General features: G+C 34.3%; 1 protein-coding gene across 1 annotated transcript in view; it reads right to left on the bottom strand.

Moving 5' to 3' along the window:
• Positions 1-16,351, bottom strand: part of LOC121370632 (disheveled-associated activator of morphogenesis 2-like) — a 108,009-nt gene that overhangs the window by 49,065 nt on the left and 42,593 nt on the right. The window contains exons 5-16 of the mRNA XM_041495997.1: positions 14,209-14,297; positions 11,982-12,117; positions 11,136-11,333; positions 8,438-8,548; positions 6,922-7,025; positions 6,625-6,691; positions 6,236-6,353; positions 3,115-3,244; positions 2,344-2,470; positions 1,950-2,072; positions 461-689; positions 60-163 (exon numbers count right to left, since the gene is read on the bottom strand). Coding sequence (XP_041351931.1) covers positions 60-163; positions 461-689; positions 1,950-2,072; positions 2,344-2,470; positions 3,115-3,244; positions 6,236-6,353; positions 6,625-6,691; positions 6,922-7,025; positions 8,438-8,548; positions 11,136-11,333; positions 11,982-12,117; positions 14,209-14,297 — 1,536 coding nt within the window. The remainder of the gene's footprint in view (positions 1-59; positions 164-460; positions 690-1,949; positions 2,073-2,343; positions 2,471-3,114; positions 3,245-6,235; positions 6,354-6,624; positions 6,692-6,921; positions 7,026-8,437; positions 8,549-11,135; positions 11,334-11,981; positions 12,118-14,208; positions 14,298-16,351) is intronic.

Below are 16,351 nucleotides of genomic sequence, written 5' to 3'. Positions count from 1 at the left end.
TGCAGAGAAATGTTTTAGTTAATGAAAAGTCAGTTATCCTGATGGAAAGCTATGTTTACCTCTGGAAGCTTAGTCCAGTTGAAAGACTTGAGTGGGTTACTGGGTTTGGGGCAATTTTTCTTCTTCATTGCAGAACCAGGAACCTTTCCTAAACTAGAGCCACCTATAATACAAAAAACATGTAAGATGGAGTGAATCACTTGTACAGAGTACCTAGTTGAACTAGTAGTTTGATCTCTAAAAACTATATTTTGGGGGGTGCAAAATCTGGAATTCCTATATGGTGTAATTGATAAAAACAATGACAAAGAATAATGTATGATGCTGTATAGACCATCTAGAATTAACCAAACTATTTCAGTTTGGTCCAAGATACCCAGAATGTGACCGAGTAACAATCCAGTATTGTACTCAATGAACCCCACATGTTTACTAATAACAAGCCATATGAAAGCTATACCTATTAAAGGTGGAGCCCCTGGAGGTGGTGGGGCCATTCCAGGTGGTGGGGGTGGAGGAGCTGGAGGAGCTGCAGGAGGTAGAACAGATCCGTTCGAGATTCCACGACCAATATCCACCGAGATGAGGGATGCTGCAGCATTGGAGATCCCCATCTTAGCATCGTCGGGAAGACTTCCTGTTTTCACCAAGTGCTGCAGCTTCTGCTTCTCACCCCTCTCAGTCTCCAGCTGAAACCAAATGAGTGGTATGTATCACACCATCCAACACAATCTAGAACACATACATATATCAAATGAGTGCCACATAGTCAACATCCAACACATAATCTAGAACATGTGCATGAACCAAATGAGTGATATGTATCCAACATTCAACACATAATCTAGAACATGTAGTGGTACTGAGAATTCTCAAATTTAAAACATCCACTATATGAGTGAGTTAGGTTTTTATTTTCAAGCTCATTAGATTTATTTTAAAAACAATGTTTGAAGTAATCTCCTTTAAATAGCATGTGGAACATGGCAAATATGCAGATCTATTTGTAAACTGCATGCAATTAGCATTAATTTCATGTGAGTGGCAGAGTGGGTGGGTGGGAGGGATGGAATTGTATTATGTTTGTTCATACTGAAGTGTAATAAATACGATTATAGATAATGAACAGTTAAAAAAAAAAAATCAATTTATATTTTAAATGCCAAGGCTTAACTTTAACAACTTATTTATAAATGGCATATATAAATAGAGAATAACTAGCTAATGATGTAGAATATCATCTTTATCCTGTGAAGGTAAGAATGGAAAATTTCCCATTCGGCCTGAATAGGATAAAGTCAATATCCTACGTCATTAACTAATTATTTTTTATTCTGCAATCCATCACACATTAAGTGGAAAAACAATTAATTCTCTGTATTTTACCTACATTGTACTATGACCTAGAGGTCAAGTGAACAATTTTATAATGGATCTATGCATGTGACATCACATGTGTGACGTCAAAAGTGATAATCTGCTAGTATACATTTATGACTTTGCTTTAATCGGTCATCAGAATCAGCCAGTAGAAACAGTGGTTTCAAAATAAAAGCACATACAATGTTGCTGATGCACTAGTCTAATATACATTTATAGAATTAAACAATCTGTTGTTCAACATATTTTCTAACTCATTGAAAACATTTTCCACAATTGCTTTAAGGTGATTTACACACTGTTTGTCATGTGTACTTGAAATGTTTATCATCTCATTAATTGCATACAAACAGTTTGTTAACTATATAAAAAAAAAAAACACATAACATAAATCAATAATTTGAAACTGTTTTTTTAATAACTGTATTCTAGACTATATGGTAGAGTAGTTATCTTGAATACATTGTTCTCTTTCAATGCAAAAATTATGACAAGACGTTTGTATTATTTCTTCATTTGTACGAACAACTCATTTATACATGAGAAAGTTTAAATGAAAATATGTGTACCTGTATCTTTGCTTCATGAAAGGAATTGATCAGATCATCAAGTTGTTTTCTTGTTTCAGCATGGTTTGCTATCTCCTTTTCCAGTTTGGTCTTCATAAGATTCATAGTAGAGGTCAACTCTTCCTGTTCATTTAAAAATAATTCAAATTAAATGAATGCATGAATGAATGTTTAACGACACCCCAGCTCAAAAATACACATTGGCTATTGGGTGAAATTCAAATTAAAAACATGTATTAATATGTAATATGTTCATCTTTGTTGTAGAGAACCTTACCTTTTCAATTGACAAATTTAAGTATCCAACAAAATCTGGGGATATTCTTTACAAAACTGACAACAACTCATGTGGGTCATAAAGAAAACAATTTCACAGTATACAGGTTTACTTTACCTTTTCCTGCAACCGAACTTCACACTCTCTCTCTTTCTTCTCCAGTTTAGCATTGAGCTCATCATTGCTCTTTTCTACTTCTCGCAGCTTCTGTTGATATGATTTAACATCATTTTCACTAGCTAGTCTAAAACAGAACATCACAACATTACAATCATTAGCTTACTTACAATATGCTATAAAGAGAAACAAATTGTTTTGAATCTTACATATATACATGGATAGACAAAGTACTAGTATTAGTTATTTCCCTATATCCTAATGGACCCATTTTGCAAGAACTATATGAAAATATTAACAGACTATAAACACATTATTGTTTTTAAACAACCTAAAATGAAATCACCTTCAGTTTATGAATAAAAGGATAGTAAATACTTCACTGAAAGATGTAAATTGGAAACACACATAACAATATTTTGAGAGAACATTTTTATACATTATATAGAAAAGATTATTATTATTTTCACTGCATTCTTGACAATGGTGGCATAAAGTCATGATTATCTTTTAAGAACTTGAGCAATGCTGACATTTCAATGTTTATTTTCCTGACCACATACTAGAAACTAACAAGTTATCCTGTAGTCTGGAGGATGGGAGGCATTGTCAGAATGAAAAGAAATGAACTTTCATAGAAGAGAAAGTAAAGCCATGAGGTGTGGTAAAGGTGAATTTAAAAATAATAATTTGTTCTACAACTAAATGTTTTGAAAAAACCAACAACCCTGGTTTAAAAACAGAATAGATGCTGCAGTGAAAAATACTCACTGATGAACAACTTTCTTGAGGTTGATTTCCATTGGAGCAACATCAGGATCCTGTCCATTTGTCTGTAAGACAATCTGATGTACAACTTGATCAATGATTGTCCACAGAGACACCCAGTCATGCTTCCCATCTGAAATATTAAATATCAATTAGTAACATCAATTAACTAGTCGACTAGTTTCCAGTAATACTTTTTAAACAATTCTGTATTCTAACTCTGAAAATACAGCAGATGAAAATTGGTCTGCATGTGGTCTACAGGAGTGACCTTCACTGACCAAGGGTAACTGAATTTTATAAATATAATCCATTGGATGACCACCAGTTTCAGAAAAATCTCATATGAAAGTCCACTTTGTTGTAAGTAAGTTCCTTCATTCAGTGCCGTGACTGAGGTCTGATTAAATTAAAAAAACAAGATGGCCTCCTTGACTTGTAAGTAAAGTTCTAACCCTGATACAGTATTTTATTATTAAAGTGATATTATCAATTGAAAAACAACATCAGTTATCGAAATTTTAACTTAAAACAATCAAAGAATTTTAATTTCCCACTTCCTAATAATGAGTATATACATTTGGGAGATGTTAAAGCCGCACACCCAAGTTCCATCCAGCGAAAATAAATTATAATTTGGTTAATCTACAAACCTGTAACACACTTAGATCACGTTTTTATCAAATGGAGTGAAAAAGCAGGTTTTATATCGATAAATACCATGGGAATCCCCATGTCCTAATTGCTTGAAATAATTTTGAAAGTTAGTATTCTGATGTCACCGGTAGATGTCGCTCAAAGCACAACAATGCCTACGTCACGACAAATTTCACAGAGTGTGCACAGACTTGGAGTGTGTTCTTTTCACCTCTCCTGGACATGTTCCAACTGTTCTGTCCTGGTTGTATCCCCTCTCCAGATATCGTAAGACTTAGCAAAATTATTGGTTTTAAGGGTTTGTAACGTTTTGTATTGAGACACTTACTTGTCTGAACTTTATTGTTACTAAAAAATTTCACGAACTGTGAAGAAAAATCTCACAAATGAACAACAACAAATCGGATGTTGATTGCGCGAACCATGCACGAGAAAACAAACTGAACCAAAATGATAATGGTCACGTGGTATACCAACATCTGTGACATTGAAATGGAAATATCCCGTCTAAAAAGAGATTAGACCTGGTCTGCTTCACGGTTTTTCTCTCAAACGTGCGTCCGTTTTTAAAAAATACGAAAAATGCATTTTGTGGTATTACAAAAACAGGATTACCAGGATTACCAAAAAACACTTCAGGTGAATGGAAATGTATATTCTAAATAATAAACGGTAAGTAAAGTGCAATTTTGGGTTTAATAGCGAAAAACAACGCCGTAATGGTTAACAACTAGCCGTAACTAGGGTGTGTCCCTTTAAGCTAAGATTAAGCAGTAACTTTTTCAATGTAAAACATTAATTTTTGTTCAACAAAAATGAAAGAAATGGTATGACATTAAAACATGATATTAAAATACATATGTAGGACATCCAAGATCCTCTACAGATTAAAAACTGTAGAAAACTTGGAAAATGTCATTTGTCCGAGTTGAAAATGAAATATCTTATGGTATTTAAGTGAGGAATGCTTTTCAGCAAGTTGTCACTGCTGCAATATTATCTGGATAACAGATCAGTGTTCTCACTGCTCCATTTAAGCAGGGCGGCCTGCCCCACTATTGCATTTTGCCACCCTCCTTTCATGTTCTGACACCCTCCTTTCATGTTCTGACACCCTCCTTTATTTTTCTGTGCCCCTCTTTATTTTCCTGCACCCTACTATATTTTACAGCACCTATCTCTATTTCCAAATGCACACTTTTTTGCATACAAAAAGAAAAATCAATCAGTCTGCACACTGAACATCAAATGAAACAAGCTGCGTTGTGTGTACGAAAAAGCAACTGACGAAAAACTTCAGTAGCTTACGACAGTTACTGTATCATAATTTAACAGTATTTTTAACAGCCTCTGTTTTGTCCCATACCTGTATCCATTTGTATGTTTGAAACACAATAAGGGGGGGGGTGGGGGGGTGGGGGGGGGGTGGCAGCGACAGCTATATTTTTTGCGATGCAGAATCCTTTGGGAATGTTTGTAGCTTTCGGCCACATGGCACTGTCACCACCAAATGGATTTTCTGGATCTGCTACTGGAGAGGCGCAATGTTTATTAAGCAATTCTTTATAAAATATTATAAACTTTTCATTTTTGGGGGGATTTCACTGCTTATAAAAACAATGGAAGTGGTAGTCTTTATCATTAAATTCATTTATCATGGGTGCCAAATAATATATACACCACCTTTACAATCTATCAGCTGGTGATATCAAAGCAATTGATTCATTCGATGAAGATGGAAATAAGAAGAACAGAATTTTTTTTATCACACATTAGGGGATCACTTTACAAATATCTTTATTGTTTTTCATATATCTTGAAACCTTTATTAAAATAATATTATCAGTCCAGCACAACCGGAACTGCCCGTGAATGTCAGACCGATAACATCTTCGGTTCAATTAAAAGATGAGTTGGCTTGTATTTCGTATCAACTTTTTTGTACCAAATACTGAAAGGCAAAATAAGGAGTAGGTCTTACCACAAAGTCAACCAACACACAACAATATAAAGTAACAAATCTTTCCTTCTTTTTTTGTTCTTTCTTTTTCTTTTCTTTTCATTTTTGTTATCTTTTTTTAAGGGTATGATGCCGCGCGGCTGCTTTCCTTTAATTTTCACCCAGCGAGAACATTTCCAGGTCTTATGCCTGAAGTACCTATTTATAGAATTTTATTTTGCTAGCAACAGTAAATATTTCATCCGAGATGGGGGTTTTTAAAGATAATTTATCAAATGTTTTATTATGTTTTTTTACAGATGGCTCTTAATCAGAATCAGGGTAAACTGATACGATTGAGTTTGTACAGATGAACAAAATACTTTTCTATTAAACAATCTGTCTGTGATCTACACCCTTGTGAACAGCTAGAATTAGGATGGATGGATGGATGGATGGATGGTCAGATAGACAGACAGATGACAGATATGACTATATGCCCATTGCATCATTCATTGTGTTACTCACATGGTAGTAAGAGTAGATGCTGAAGAACAGACTGTAGATGAGGATACGCGGCTGATAAAGCCAGCTTTTTACGCAGGATCTCAAACATCTGTGAGGCACTTTTAGTGTCAACTTGAACCTGTACACAAATTTAAAATATTAGTTTTCAACTTGCAGAAAAACACCCACAAAGGTTGAAAGAATATAATATTGCTGCAAAATATTTTCAAACTTAAAAACTGAATAACAAAATAAATTATTAAAAAATATAAATATATTTAGTTGATGCTTTGTAAATAAATAAAAATATCTTTATTGAAAAATGAAAGATTAATATTATTATTAATATATATAAATTAAAATAAATTTAAAATATACACCTAACTGGTAAAATATATAAAAATACTCACCCCATCAAACTTCTTGGCAAGTTCTTTTTCATCCTCAGTGCGTACCATCTCAAAGAAGTCAATATGTCTAACAATACATGAAATTAGCAAAAATAAATCTACTGCCAAAACTGCATAAAGTGAAAAATAATGAAGTTCTTGCAACACTTGATTATTAACATTCACATATCTGTTGGTACTGTAAGTATTTCATAAAATATGAAGGTACTAAATTAAAGCAGTACTTTTTAACCTATAAACAGATTTATTTTTAATGTTATGTCATATATTTCATCAGTTAGAATATTAACAGCATACCTGTCCAGAGTTGAATTGCCATGATCTCTCAACTTGTCAAGAATTGGCTGAATTCCGAGCATTAAAAACTCAAATCGGAGATGTAGACGAAACTCAAGATGATCCTGACAACAAAAACGTTTTATAGTTAATTTTAAATAAATATATTATAATGTAATGTATGCAATGTTACAACAAGTTTACTAAAACATCCATTAAATATCTACTGCACTAGTCTAGTAACATTGTTAAATGAAAGAATGTATATTACATAGGATAAAGTCAGAAAAGAAATGGTATGAAAAAATGTCCCAAAATAAAGTCAATAAAATCAAGAGTTTATAAAAACTATAAAAAAGTGTTCAATGTTACAGGTGAATGCAATTCTATCATTAACACAATTATTATAAACATATATTTTAAAAGGCTATTCTTGATTACAAAGATGGATATTACATAAATTTTAATTATATATCCAGTGAAACGCCTCAAAACCGGACCCTCTCTAAACCGGAATTCTGTCAACATCGGACGTTTTCCAAAGTTCCGTGATTTACACGTTTTAACACTAAAGTTAACCTCTCTAAACTGAACACTGGACGAATAATTAAGTCCCAAACTCTTTTATTTAGTGCAATTTGTACTTCTAAAAACAGGATGATCAGACATTGTCAATGATTACTAATTCTTTCATTTATTGTCACTTCACCATCTTCTGCCGAAATAGCTGACTGCGAACATAGTTAGTGCAATATGCACATGCTCAGGTTGGCCATTAGATGTGTAATCACAGTTACATATGACTGGGTACATTGACAAATAACAATCAAGGAATTAAAGATCAAGAGATGGCTTTGATATTCATAACAAACATATTTATAGTTTGCTTCATGGGTTGACAAAACAACAATGAATTTAATCCACTGTCTTCCTAATGTTTGATTTTATTTTGAAACCGGTATTTAGCAAACTTAAGAGTGGGCAAAAGAAATGTTGGCTTTTCGGTGTCAAAAAGATGTCTGTAGCATCTGAAACATCCAGTTAAACTTCACCGTATTCAACTATCACTCGATGATAAACTTAAAATCATTGATGATAAACTTAAAATCATTAAAAAAAAATTAAGTATATAAGCAAACGTTATTAAAATATCTAAGTCAAAGGTTTTTTTATTGGAATGTGAATAGACAACAAAAGGTTTTGTATTAATGCAAACCCCTGAAAACAGGACAACTCTGAAAACCAGAGAAGTTGCACTGTATTTGTTATAAGTCTATTTTTGATTACAAAGATAGAGTATATAACAAATCACATTCTCCTGAGGAAGGCACTTAGTTACTGCTAAAACATTGGACATTAACAGCAATGGAAACATTACATATGTTTTTTTAACTTGTCCTAAATTAGAATTTTCATAGTATATAAAAATATTAAAATGTTCAAAAGCTAATGTTCTTTCCTTTCAGTTTGATTAAAACATACAAACAGTTTTGTATTCATAACTATTTATTTACTTATTATATCAACCATATCTCACCTGTCCAGGCCCATACTTGAGGGCTGCATTAATAAAAGACATGACAGCCGTCTTCAGTCCAACTTCCTCTCTGTACTTGCCAGTGCTGCGGTCAAGGTCATAGATTAAGGTCTGCAATATCAAATATAATAATTAAAAATAAATTAAATCTTTTGAGTCCAAAGTCTGGTTACAATGAACAATAAGAACTGGTAACATCCTCAAGAAGTTTGAAACAAAATTTAAAACATTAAATAACACCACTAATTAAACAAACAAAACAACAGATGTAATAATCAAGTGAGCCATTTCAACAATATTCATAAACGATTCTAAATTCATAAGTTGGACATGCTGAAATAGTTTAGCCGTTTTGTTATTTAGATATTTATCAAGATTATTTTCACCAACATTACAATCTTCTTGCCATATAAATATCTCAAAACATGTTATTGTTTTATAGTTAACTTCGATTCCATTTATCAATTTATAAAGTTCATCCAATACATACCACTTCATTTCACTAAGAATGTACAGCACATGCTCACAGTGTGCAGAAAATTAATTTAATTAACAAATTATTTATTAAACTTAACAAATTGGACAAACCCACCATTATTTTCCAACATTTCAATTTTCAATTATAAGAAATTATTTGCTAGTTGTGTTTAAAATTCACAACAGTTGAATTTGGAGAGTGGCAGTGCAAGCCTTAATATAAAAGCAATAGAAGCTCTGTTGCCCAGTGGATAAGACACTGACACCCTTATCATCTATCACTAATAAAGCCAGTTTCACCCATGACACCCTTATCATCTATCACTAATAAAGCCAGTTTCACCCATGACACCCTTATCATCTATCACTAATAAAGCCAGTTTCACCCATGTTATCATCTATCACTAATAAAGCCAGTTTCACCCATGACACCCTTATCATCTATCACTAATAAAGCCAGTTTCACCCATGACACCCTTATCATCTATCACTAATAAAGCCAGTTTCACCCATGACACCCTTATCATCTATCACTAATAAAGCCAGTTTCACCCATGACACCCTTATCATCTATCACTAATAAAGCCAGTTTCACCCATGACACCCTTATCATCTATCACTAATAAAGTCAGTTTCACCATGACACCCTTATCATGATCACTAATAAAGCCAGTTTCACCCATCATCTATCACTAATAAAGCCAGTTTCACCCATGACACCCTTATCATCTATCACTAATAAAGCCAGTTTCACCCATGACACCCTTATCATCTATCACTAATAAAGCCAGTTTCACCCATGACACCCTTATCATCTATCACTAATAAAGCCAGTTTCACCCATGACACCCTTATCATCTATCACTAATAAAGCCAGTTTCACCCATGACACCCTTATCATCTATCACTAATAAAGCCAGTTTCACCCATGACACCCTTATCATCTATCACTAATAAAGCCAGTTTCACCCATGACACCCTTATCATCTATCACTAATAAAGCCAGTTTCACCCATGACACCCTTATCATCTATCACTAATAAAGCCAGTTTCACCCATGACACCCTTATCATCTATCACTAATAAAGCCAGTTTCACCCATGACATCCTTATCATCTATCACTAATAAAGCCAGTTTCACCCATGACACCCTTATCATCTATCACTAATAAAGCCAGTTTCACCCATGACACCCTTATCATCTATCACTAATAAAGCCAGTTTCACCCATGACACCCTTATCATCTATCACTAATAAAGCCAGTTTCACCCATGACACCCTTATCATCTATCACTAATAAAGCCAGTTTCACCCATGACATGACATCACTAATAAAGCCAGTTTCACCCATGACACCCTTATCATCTATCACTAATAAAGCCAGTTTCACCCATGACATCCTTATCATCTATCACTAATAAAGCCAGTTTCACCCATGACACCCTTATCATCTATCACTAATAAAGCCAGTTTCACCCATGACATCCTTATCATCTATCACTAATAAAGCCAGTTTCACCCATGGCAATTATCTGTAAGAGGACAGCAGGGCTAGTTGTGGGTAAGTACAACATTTTGCCAAATTTTCTCTAAGACACTTTAAAAATTACAGAAACCGATGTTATATTTTCCCAAACAATATCAATCTTAACAAGATATTATTTCACCAAATTACAATCAAACTAGCTCTGGGACAGTATAGTAGGTGGCTACAGGGTCCTCTTAACAATTCTGGGAGTGATTGAAGTCCAGAAATCAATGTGGTCAGACCAAATCCATAGAAGAAGCTGATAACCGGCACGTGCACATGTATATCCCTCAAGAGACACGCATCCACCATGGTTGGAGAGACAAGGATTAGGATGTGGAGGTGGTATAAAGAGAACAGAAGCTGCCAGATTGGAAGAAATGAGATGAATTCAAGGATGTAAGAGGATATTCACAATCATCAGAATGTTCATGAGGACAAAGCATACTCTGGGGGTGGAGTACAGGACAGGAAAGTGGGAGTTAATGCCAGTCTGCACATTTAAAATGGACAAAAAAATGCCATAAAACATATCCTTTGTAAAATCATCACATAGATGTACACTTTTAGCAGGGCAGAGGGAAGTGGCTAAAAAGAGAATGTTTTGTATGGATGTGCAAATGTGGAAAATTTTAAAACGCCCCTAACAGGAAACGACACAAAAATAGCTATATATTAAGCCTAAACCTTACCTGAAATCGTGTCCTCTCTGAGGCATACTTCTGGAAGTGCAGCATAGCTGCCAGCACTTTGCGGTGTCCCCCTGGAACGAGACACACGGCCCCCAGTATCTCCAGCACCGCAATCTTCGTCTTCACATTCTCCACACTCAGACTCTGGGCTATGGTGTTGATGCTGTTAGGGTGAGCTAACACATGGGATCGGCCATGCTGCAGAAAACACAATATTACTTTATTATTACATTATTTTTTAACTATACACAACTCAATTTAATTCTTTATTAACTTTAAAGGTGCTACATGTATATCAAAGTTGTTTAATGGTGGCTTCCTGCCAAAGTTATTTATTAACTGTTGATTTGAAATTTAAACATTATGTCTTTCACTACATGCCCTTTAAATAATTACAGCCAAATACTGTACTAGTAGAAGAATTTTTGTTTTTTTGTTGACTAAATCGCTTTCAGCAGATTCCATAACGATATATCAATACCATCGATTCTCATCTTTTGAATATTTTGAATATTTTCCTGGCTTGGACAGTTTCATTAAATTATTAGAACTTAACAAATGTATTAATCTGAATGAGGATGGATGGATTCCATAATATTAAAAAATATATACGACTGTAATCACTGAAAAAAAGCAAGATGAAAAGACAATGAAATTATCCTCCATCTCACCTAAATTAAAACAAATACACCATCTGTTTGATCTATTTATGTTATGATACATCTAAACTTATACACATCCACATTGGTGTGGCACAAGAGAATATTTTTGTATTTTACATGTGCTAATACTGAAAATTTCTATTTCCTACAGCAATATTTAATTAACTGTCCATGATATTCTCACCGAGTTATTCATAAGTGCTTTAATACAGCCAATGACTGAAGTATGGACTGGACTCTCGGAGAGCTGATAGTCCATCTTACACAGATAGTCCAACAGACACTGCAGCCCATTCTTCTCTACAAATCTCACAACGAAACTAGAAAAGAAACAAAAAACTATAATCTTTTTAAAAATAAATATCACTGAATTTATGGGAAACTGAAGAAATTCAATGAATTTCATGTATGGAACTATAATTATTGTTAGCACTACAAAACCAAATGTGTAATGTGATTTTGGACATTCTAAACAATAAACATGGATTTGTTGTACTAAAAATGTTTGTTTAAAAACAAGTGAGCTAGCTTTGTCATATACTTTTTGTGAACAAGTAATCTTTTACTGTAAAGAGTCCACTTTCAGTAAAACTATAACAATAACAAAAAATATGTTTACAAAACACTATTTTATCACCTTTGTGCAAAGTAGTTTACAGGAACATGAACCATAACTCAGATAATAAAAATTAATGTTTACAACTCTATGATACAAATTTTGGAATTAAATTGAATCACTTAATGAAATTTCAAATTAGTCCATTAAAAAAACTAAATTAGACAATTGCATGTACACACACAAATATACATAAAGAATGGACACATGACTGTAACTAGAGGAGAAGGGCAGGGGCTTGTAAGCCGAAGAAGTTGTAAATATTTTGGTGTTACATGTTTGCCATGATAGCACTTTGACAGTCAAGGGAAACATTTGGTGGTATAACCAGAAACACATGTAGCTTTGGCATAAAACATATGTAAACCTAGAGGAACAGTCTTGTTTTGTTTAACGACACCACTAGAGCACAATGATTAATTAATCATCGACTATTGAATGTCACATTGTTGGTAATTATGACTCGTAGTCAACAGAGGAAACCCGCTACATTTTTCCTAATGCAGAAAGTGATCTTTTATATGCACTTCCCACAGACAGAAAAGCACATACCACAGCCTTTGTCCAGTTGTGGTGCACTGATTGGAACAAGAAAAAACCTAATCAGCTGAATGGATCCACTGAGGTGGTTCGATCCTGCAGCACAAGGACTTCAATCAACTAGAGGAACATGACAAACTCAAAAGATTTATACATTTACAAGGGGATTCCCTTGTTTCTACCAATGAGCTCCATACAAAATGTTTATAACAGGTACTGACAACAGACAGGTGGATGTAGTCCAGTGGTAGAGTGCTTGCTTGAGATGTGATGGATTGATACAGAATCAATTGCCCTTGGTGTACTTGACTGTTTTCCTTCCCAAGTAGTGCCCCATGACTGATATGTCAAAGGCTGTGGTATGTACTGTTCTATCTATGAGAAAGTGCATATAAAAATCACTTGCTTACTTTTGAAAGGAGTAGCCTGTGTGGTGGCAGCGGCCCAGTGGGTCTCCCTCCTTCCCCTATTACCCCCCGAACTCTCGAAATAACCGTGTTAGACATCAAATAGACGTAGTTTATCAAATGTGCTGAGGTGTCATTAAACAAATTACCGATTGTGTATTTAAGACTTTTAATTACACATGGTTGTTCTAGCCAGTGCATCACGACTGGTATATCAAAAGCTGTGGTATGTGGTACCCTGTATGTGGGATCGTGCATATAAAAGATCCCTTGCTACTAATGGAAAAATGTAGCAGGTTTCCTTTCTATGACTATAAGTCAGAATTACCAAATGTTTGACATCCAATAGCCAATGATTAATAAATCAATGTGCTCTAGTGGTGTTGTTAAGCAAAACAAACCCTTTTTTAAATTACATTTGCAATAGCAACTGCGATCAATGCATTTGTTTTATATAATATAATGATCTAAATAACATTAGGGTTAGAAACATACACATACCACCCTTTGCCTTTTTAATCACACAAACTAATATTACGTCCATGCTACGACTGGTCTGGGGTACAACTAAAGTTTGTCGTAAATCTGGAAATTTACGCCTGACCTAGGTCAGGAGTAAAATTTAATATTGCTTTCTGACTACCATAAGTTTAGCAGGCCCTTCTGACTGCTTCGAGTTACAAGCCCCAGGGCAGTAGTTTCAGAAAGACCGACAATGGACACATGGTATGGCATAGACGAGCCAAGGGACACAATGATCCTATAAATGTAATTTGTAAACCATTCTTATAATAATATGAAAAAAGTGTATTAATGTTATACAAAGTACTACCGACTAGTCCTATTACCTCATTGGCTGAGTTCTGAGAGCCGTTTTCAGATTATCCACCAGTTTAATTCGCAGATTGATCTCTTCATCGTTGAAGCCAAGATACAACTGAAAATAGCATCAATTCAGAAACAATTTAAGGAACCAATTTTAACACAAAAAAACTTAGTCAAAGCTGCTTAAAGTCATGAGAACAGAAATAAAAATGGATTGTCTTGTCAAATTAAACCACAGAAAAGACATTTTTTTTTTTTTCAACTTATTTTCGTGCTTATATCCAATTAAGGTTCAAGCACACTGTCCTGGGCACACACCTCAGCTATCTGGGCTGTCTGTCCAGGACAGTGTGTTAGTTGTTAGTTGGTTAGTGGTTAGTGAAAGAGAAGAGGGTGTAGTGGCCTTACACCTACCCATTGAGCCCTTAAGAACTCGCTCTGGGTTGGAGCCGGTACCGGGCTGCGAACCCTGTACCTACCAGCCTGTAGTCCGATGGCTTAACCACTGCGCCACCGAGGCCGGTGAAAAGACATTAAAAGTTAAGTCTTGTAACAAATTTAAAACTTTATTTTATTTTAGATGAACAATTTTAAACTCATAATCTTAGCCTTCCTTAAAAGACATTCAGTCATGGATGGCTGACCTAATTAATGACCTAACAAAGTATTATCTGAAAATATACACATTTGATTTGTCACTAAAAGTACTTTATTTAACCATCTACATAACTACCCACTTATTATTGATATTTTGTAAAAATAATTGAATTATGTCGACGGTCCATAATTCGGGAAAATAACGGCTATTTGGAACGAAGAGGTGTGATGTATTATTTTTTATTACCCCAGCAGACATTCATAACAGGGAAAATAAAATTCATAATTTCTCACTGAGAAGTTATCATGCATTGGTTTGACGATTTGACGTCAAGAAACCAATCACCGTGTCGGTACTAAATACAGTGGACTCTGTCTAAACCGGATTCTGTGTAATCCGGATCTCTGTGTAAACCGGTCCATTTCTAAAGCCCCATCCAGCTACCATTTATCTCTTAGGTATAAATCTCTGCCTAATCTGTACTCTGTCTACTCCGGACTCCGGATCAAAAATCAAGAATGAAAGAACCGTTCATGCATTAATTACCTCTGTCTACACCGGATTGGAATTTGACTGAATGACGGGCTGCTTATTAATTGAACAATGATCGACAATTGCCAAGTAATCAGGACACCGTCGCAAGATCAAATACAAAATGTAATCACGCTCGTGTGAAGTTTACTCTTATTATGGTAGGCTGTTAGATCTGAATTTTGTATTCAAATAATTTCGTACATTCGAATAAATAATGTTTTAGGAAATAAAATAAAATTTAACCTAGTACAAATATTAGAATGACCAGAAACATGTTTAATATGCAGCCACTAATATTTTATGTAGTAAAATATATTTGATATGTAATTACAATCGTTAAAAAGTCTCATCTTAACATCTTAAAAATTGCAGCAAACTCAGGAATGTCCCTTTAGGTATATTTTTTATGTCTGTGAAATAATCGATTGCAAGTCTGTCTTGTATGACTGTGCTTCCCAACCATCCATGGGTTCAAATGTCATTGTTGATCGCGAGTTGTCGATAATTCAAGAACCATAACTCTGGATGAACTCTGTCTAAACCGGTCCTCTATGTAAACCGGACTATTTCGACGGTACGAAGTGAGTCCGATTTAGACAAGAGTTCACTGTATATGACGTCATCACAATTTGGCAAAGCACACACAATGACGTTATGTAGTTTAAAGCATTTGCGTGTACGTCTTTCTGGTTTCAGTGTTAAACTTGTAATTACATGGTAGTTTAATGCAATTCATTAAAGATTTTTTTACAGAACATATAGAACTTTGGCTTTTGAAAATTATCTGTGAACCATGAATAAAATACAAAGTTATAACAATACCCAGAACAGTAAAGTAGTTTACATCATTTCTATATACATAGATGTGTAGCTATATCGAAAATAAAGGCTTTAAAAAATGACAACAAATAGCTGGGGGTAATAAACAGAATAACAAACTCGGTACCAGTTATTATCAAATTAACCCGTTACAACAGGTGTGGTTCATTGTTTATTAAACCTTCAAAAAGGCACAACTATTTCTTAACATGTTC

This window comes from Gigantopelta aegis, chromosome 4 (genome assembly GCF_016097555.1).
Source record: "Gigantopelta aegis isolate Gae_Host chromosome 4, Gae_host_genome, whole genome shotgun sequence".
Lineage (NCBI taxonomy): Eukaryota > Metazoa > Mollusca > Gastropoda > Neomphalida > Peltospiridae > Gigantopelta > Gigantopelta aegis.
The sequence above is the reverse complement of the archived record's forward strand: the minus strand, read 5'-3'. Positions and strand labels throughout refer to the sequence as shown.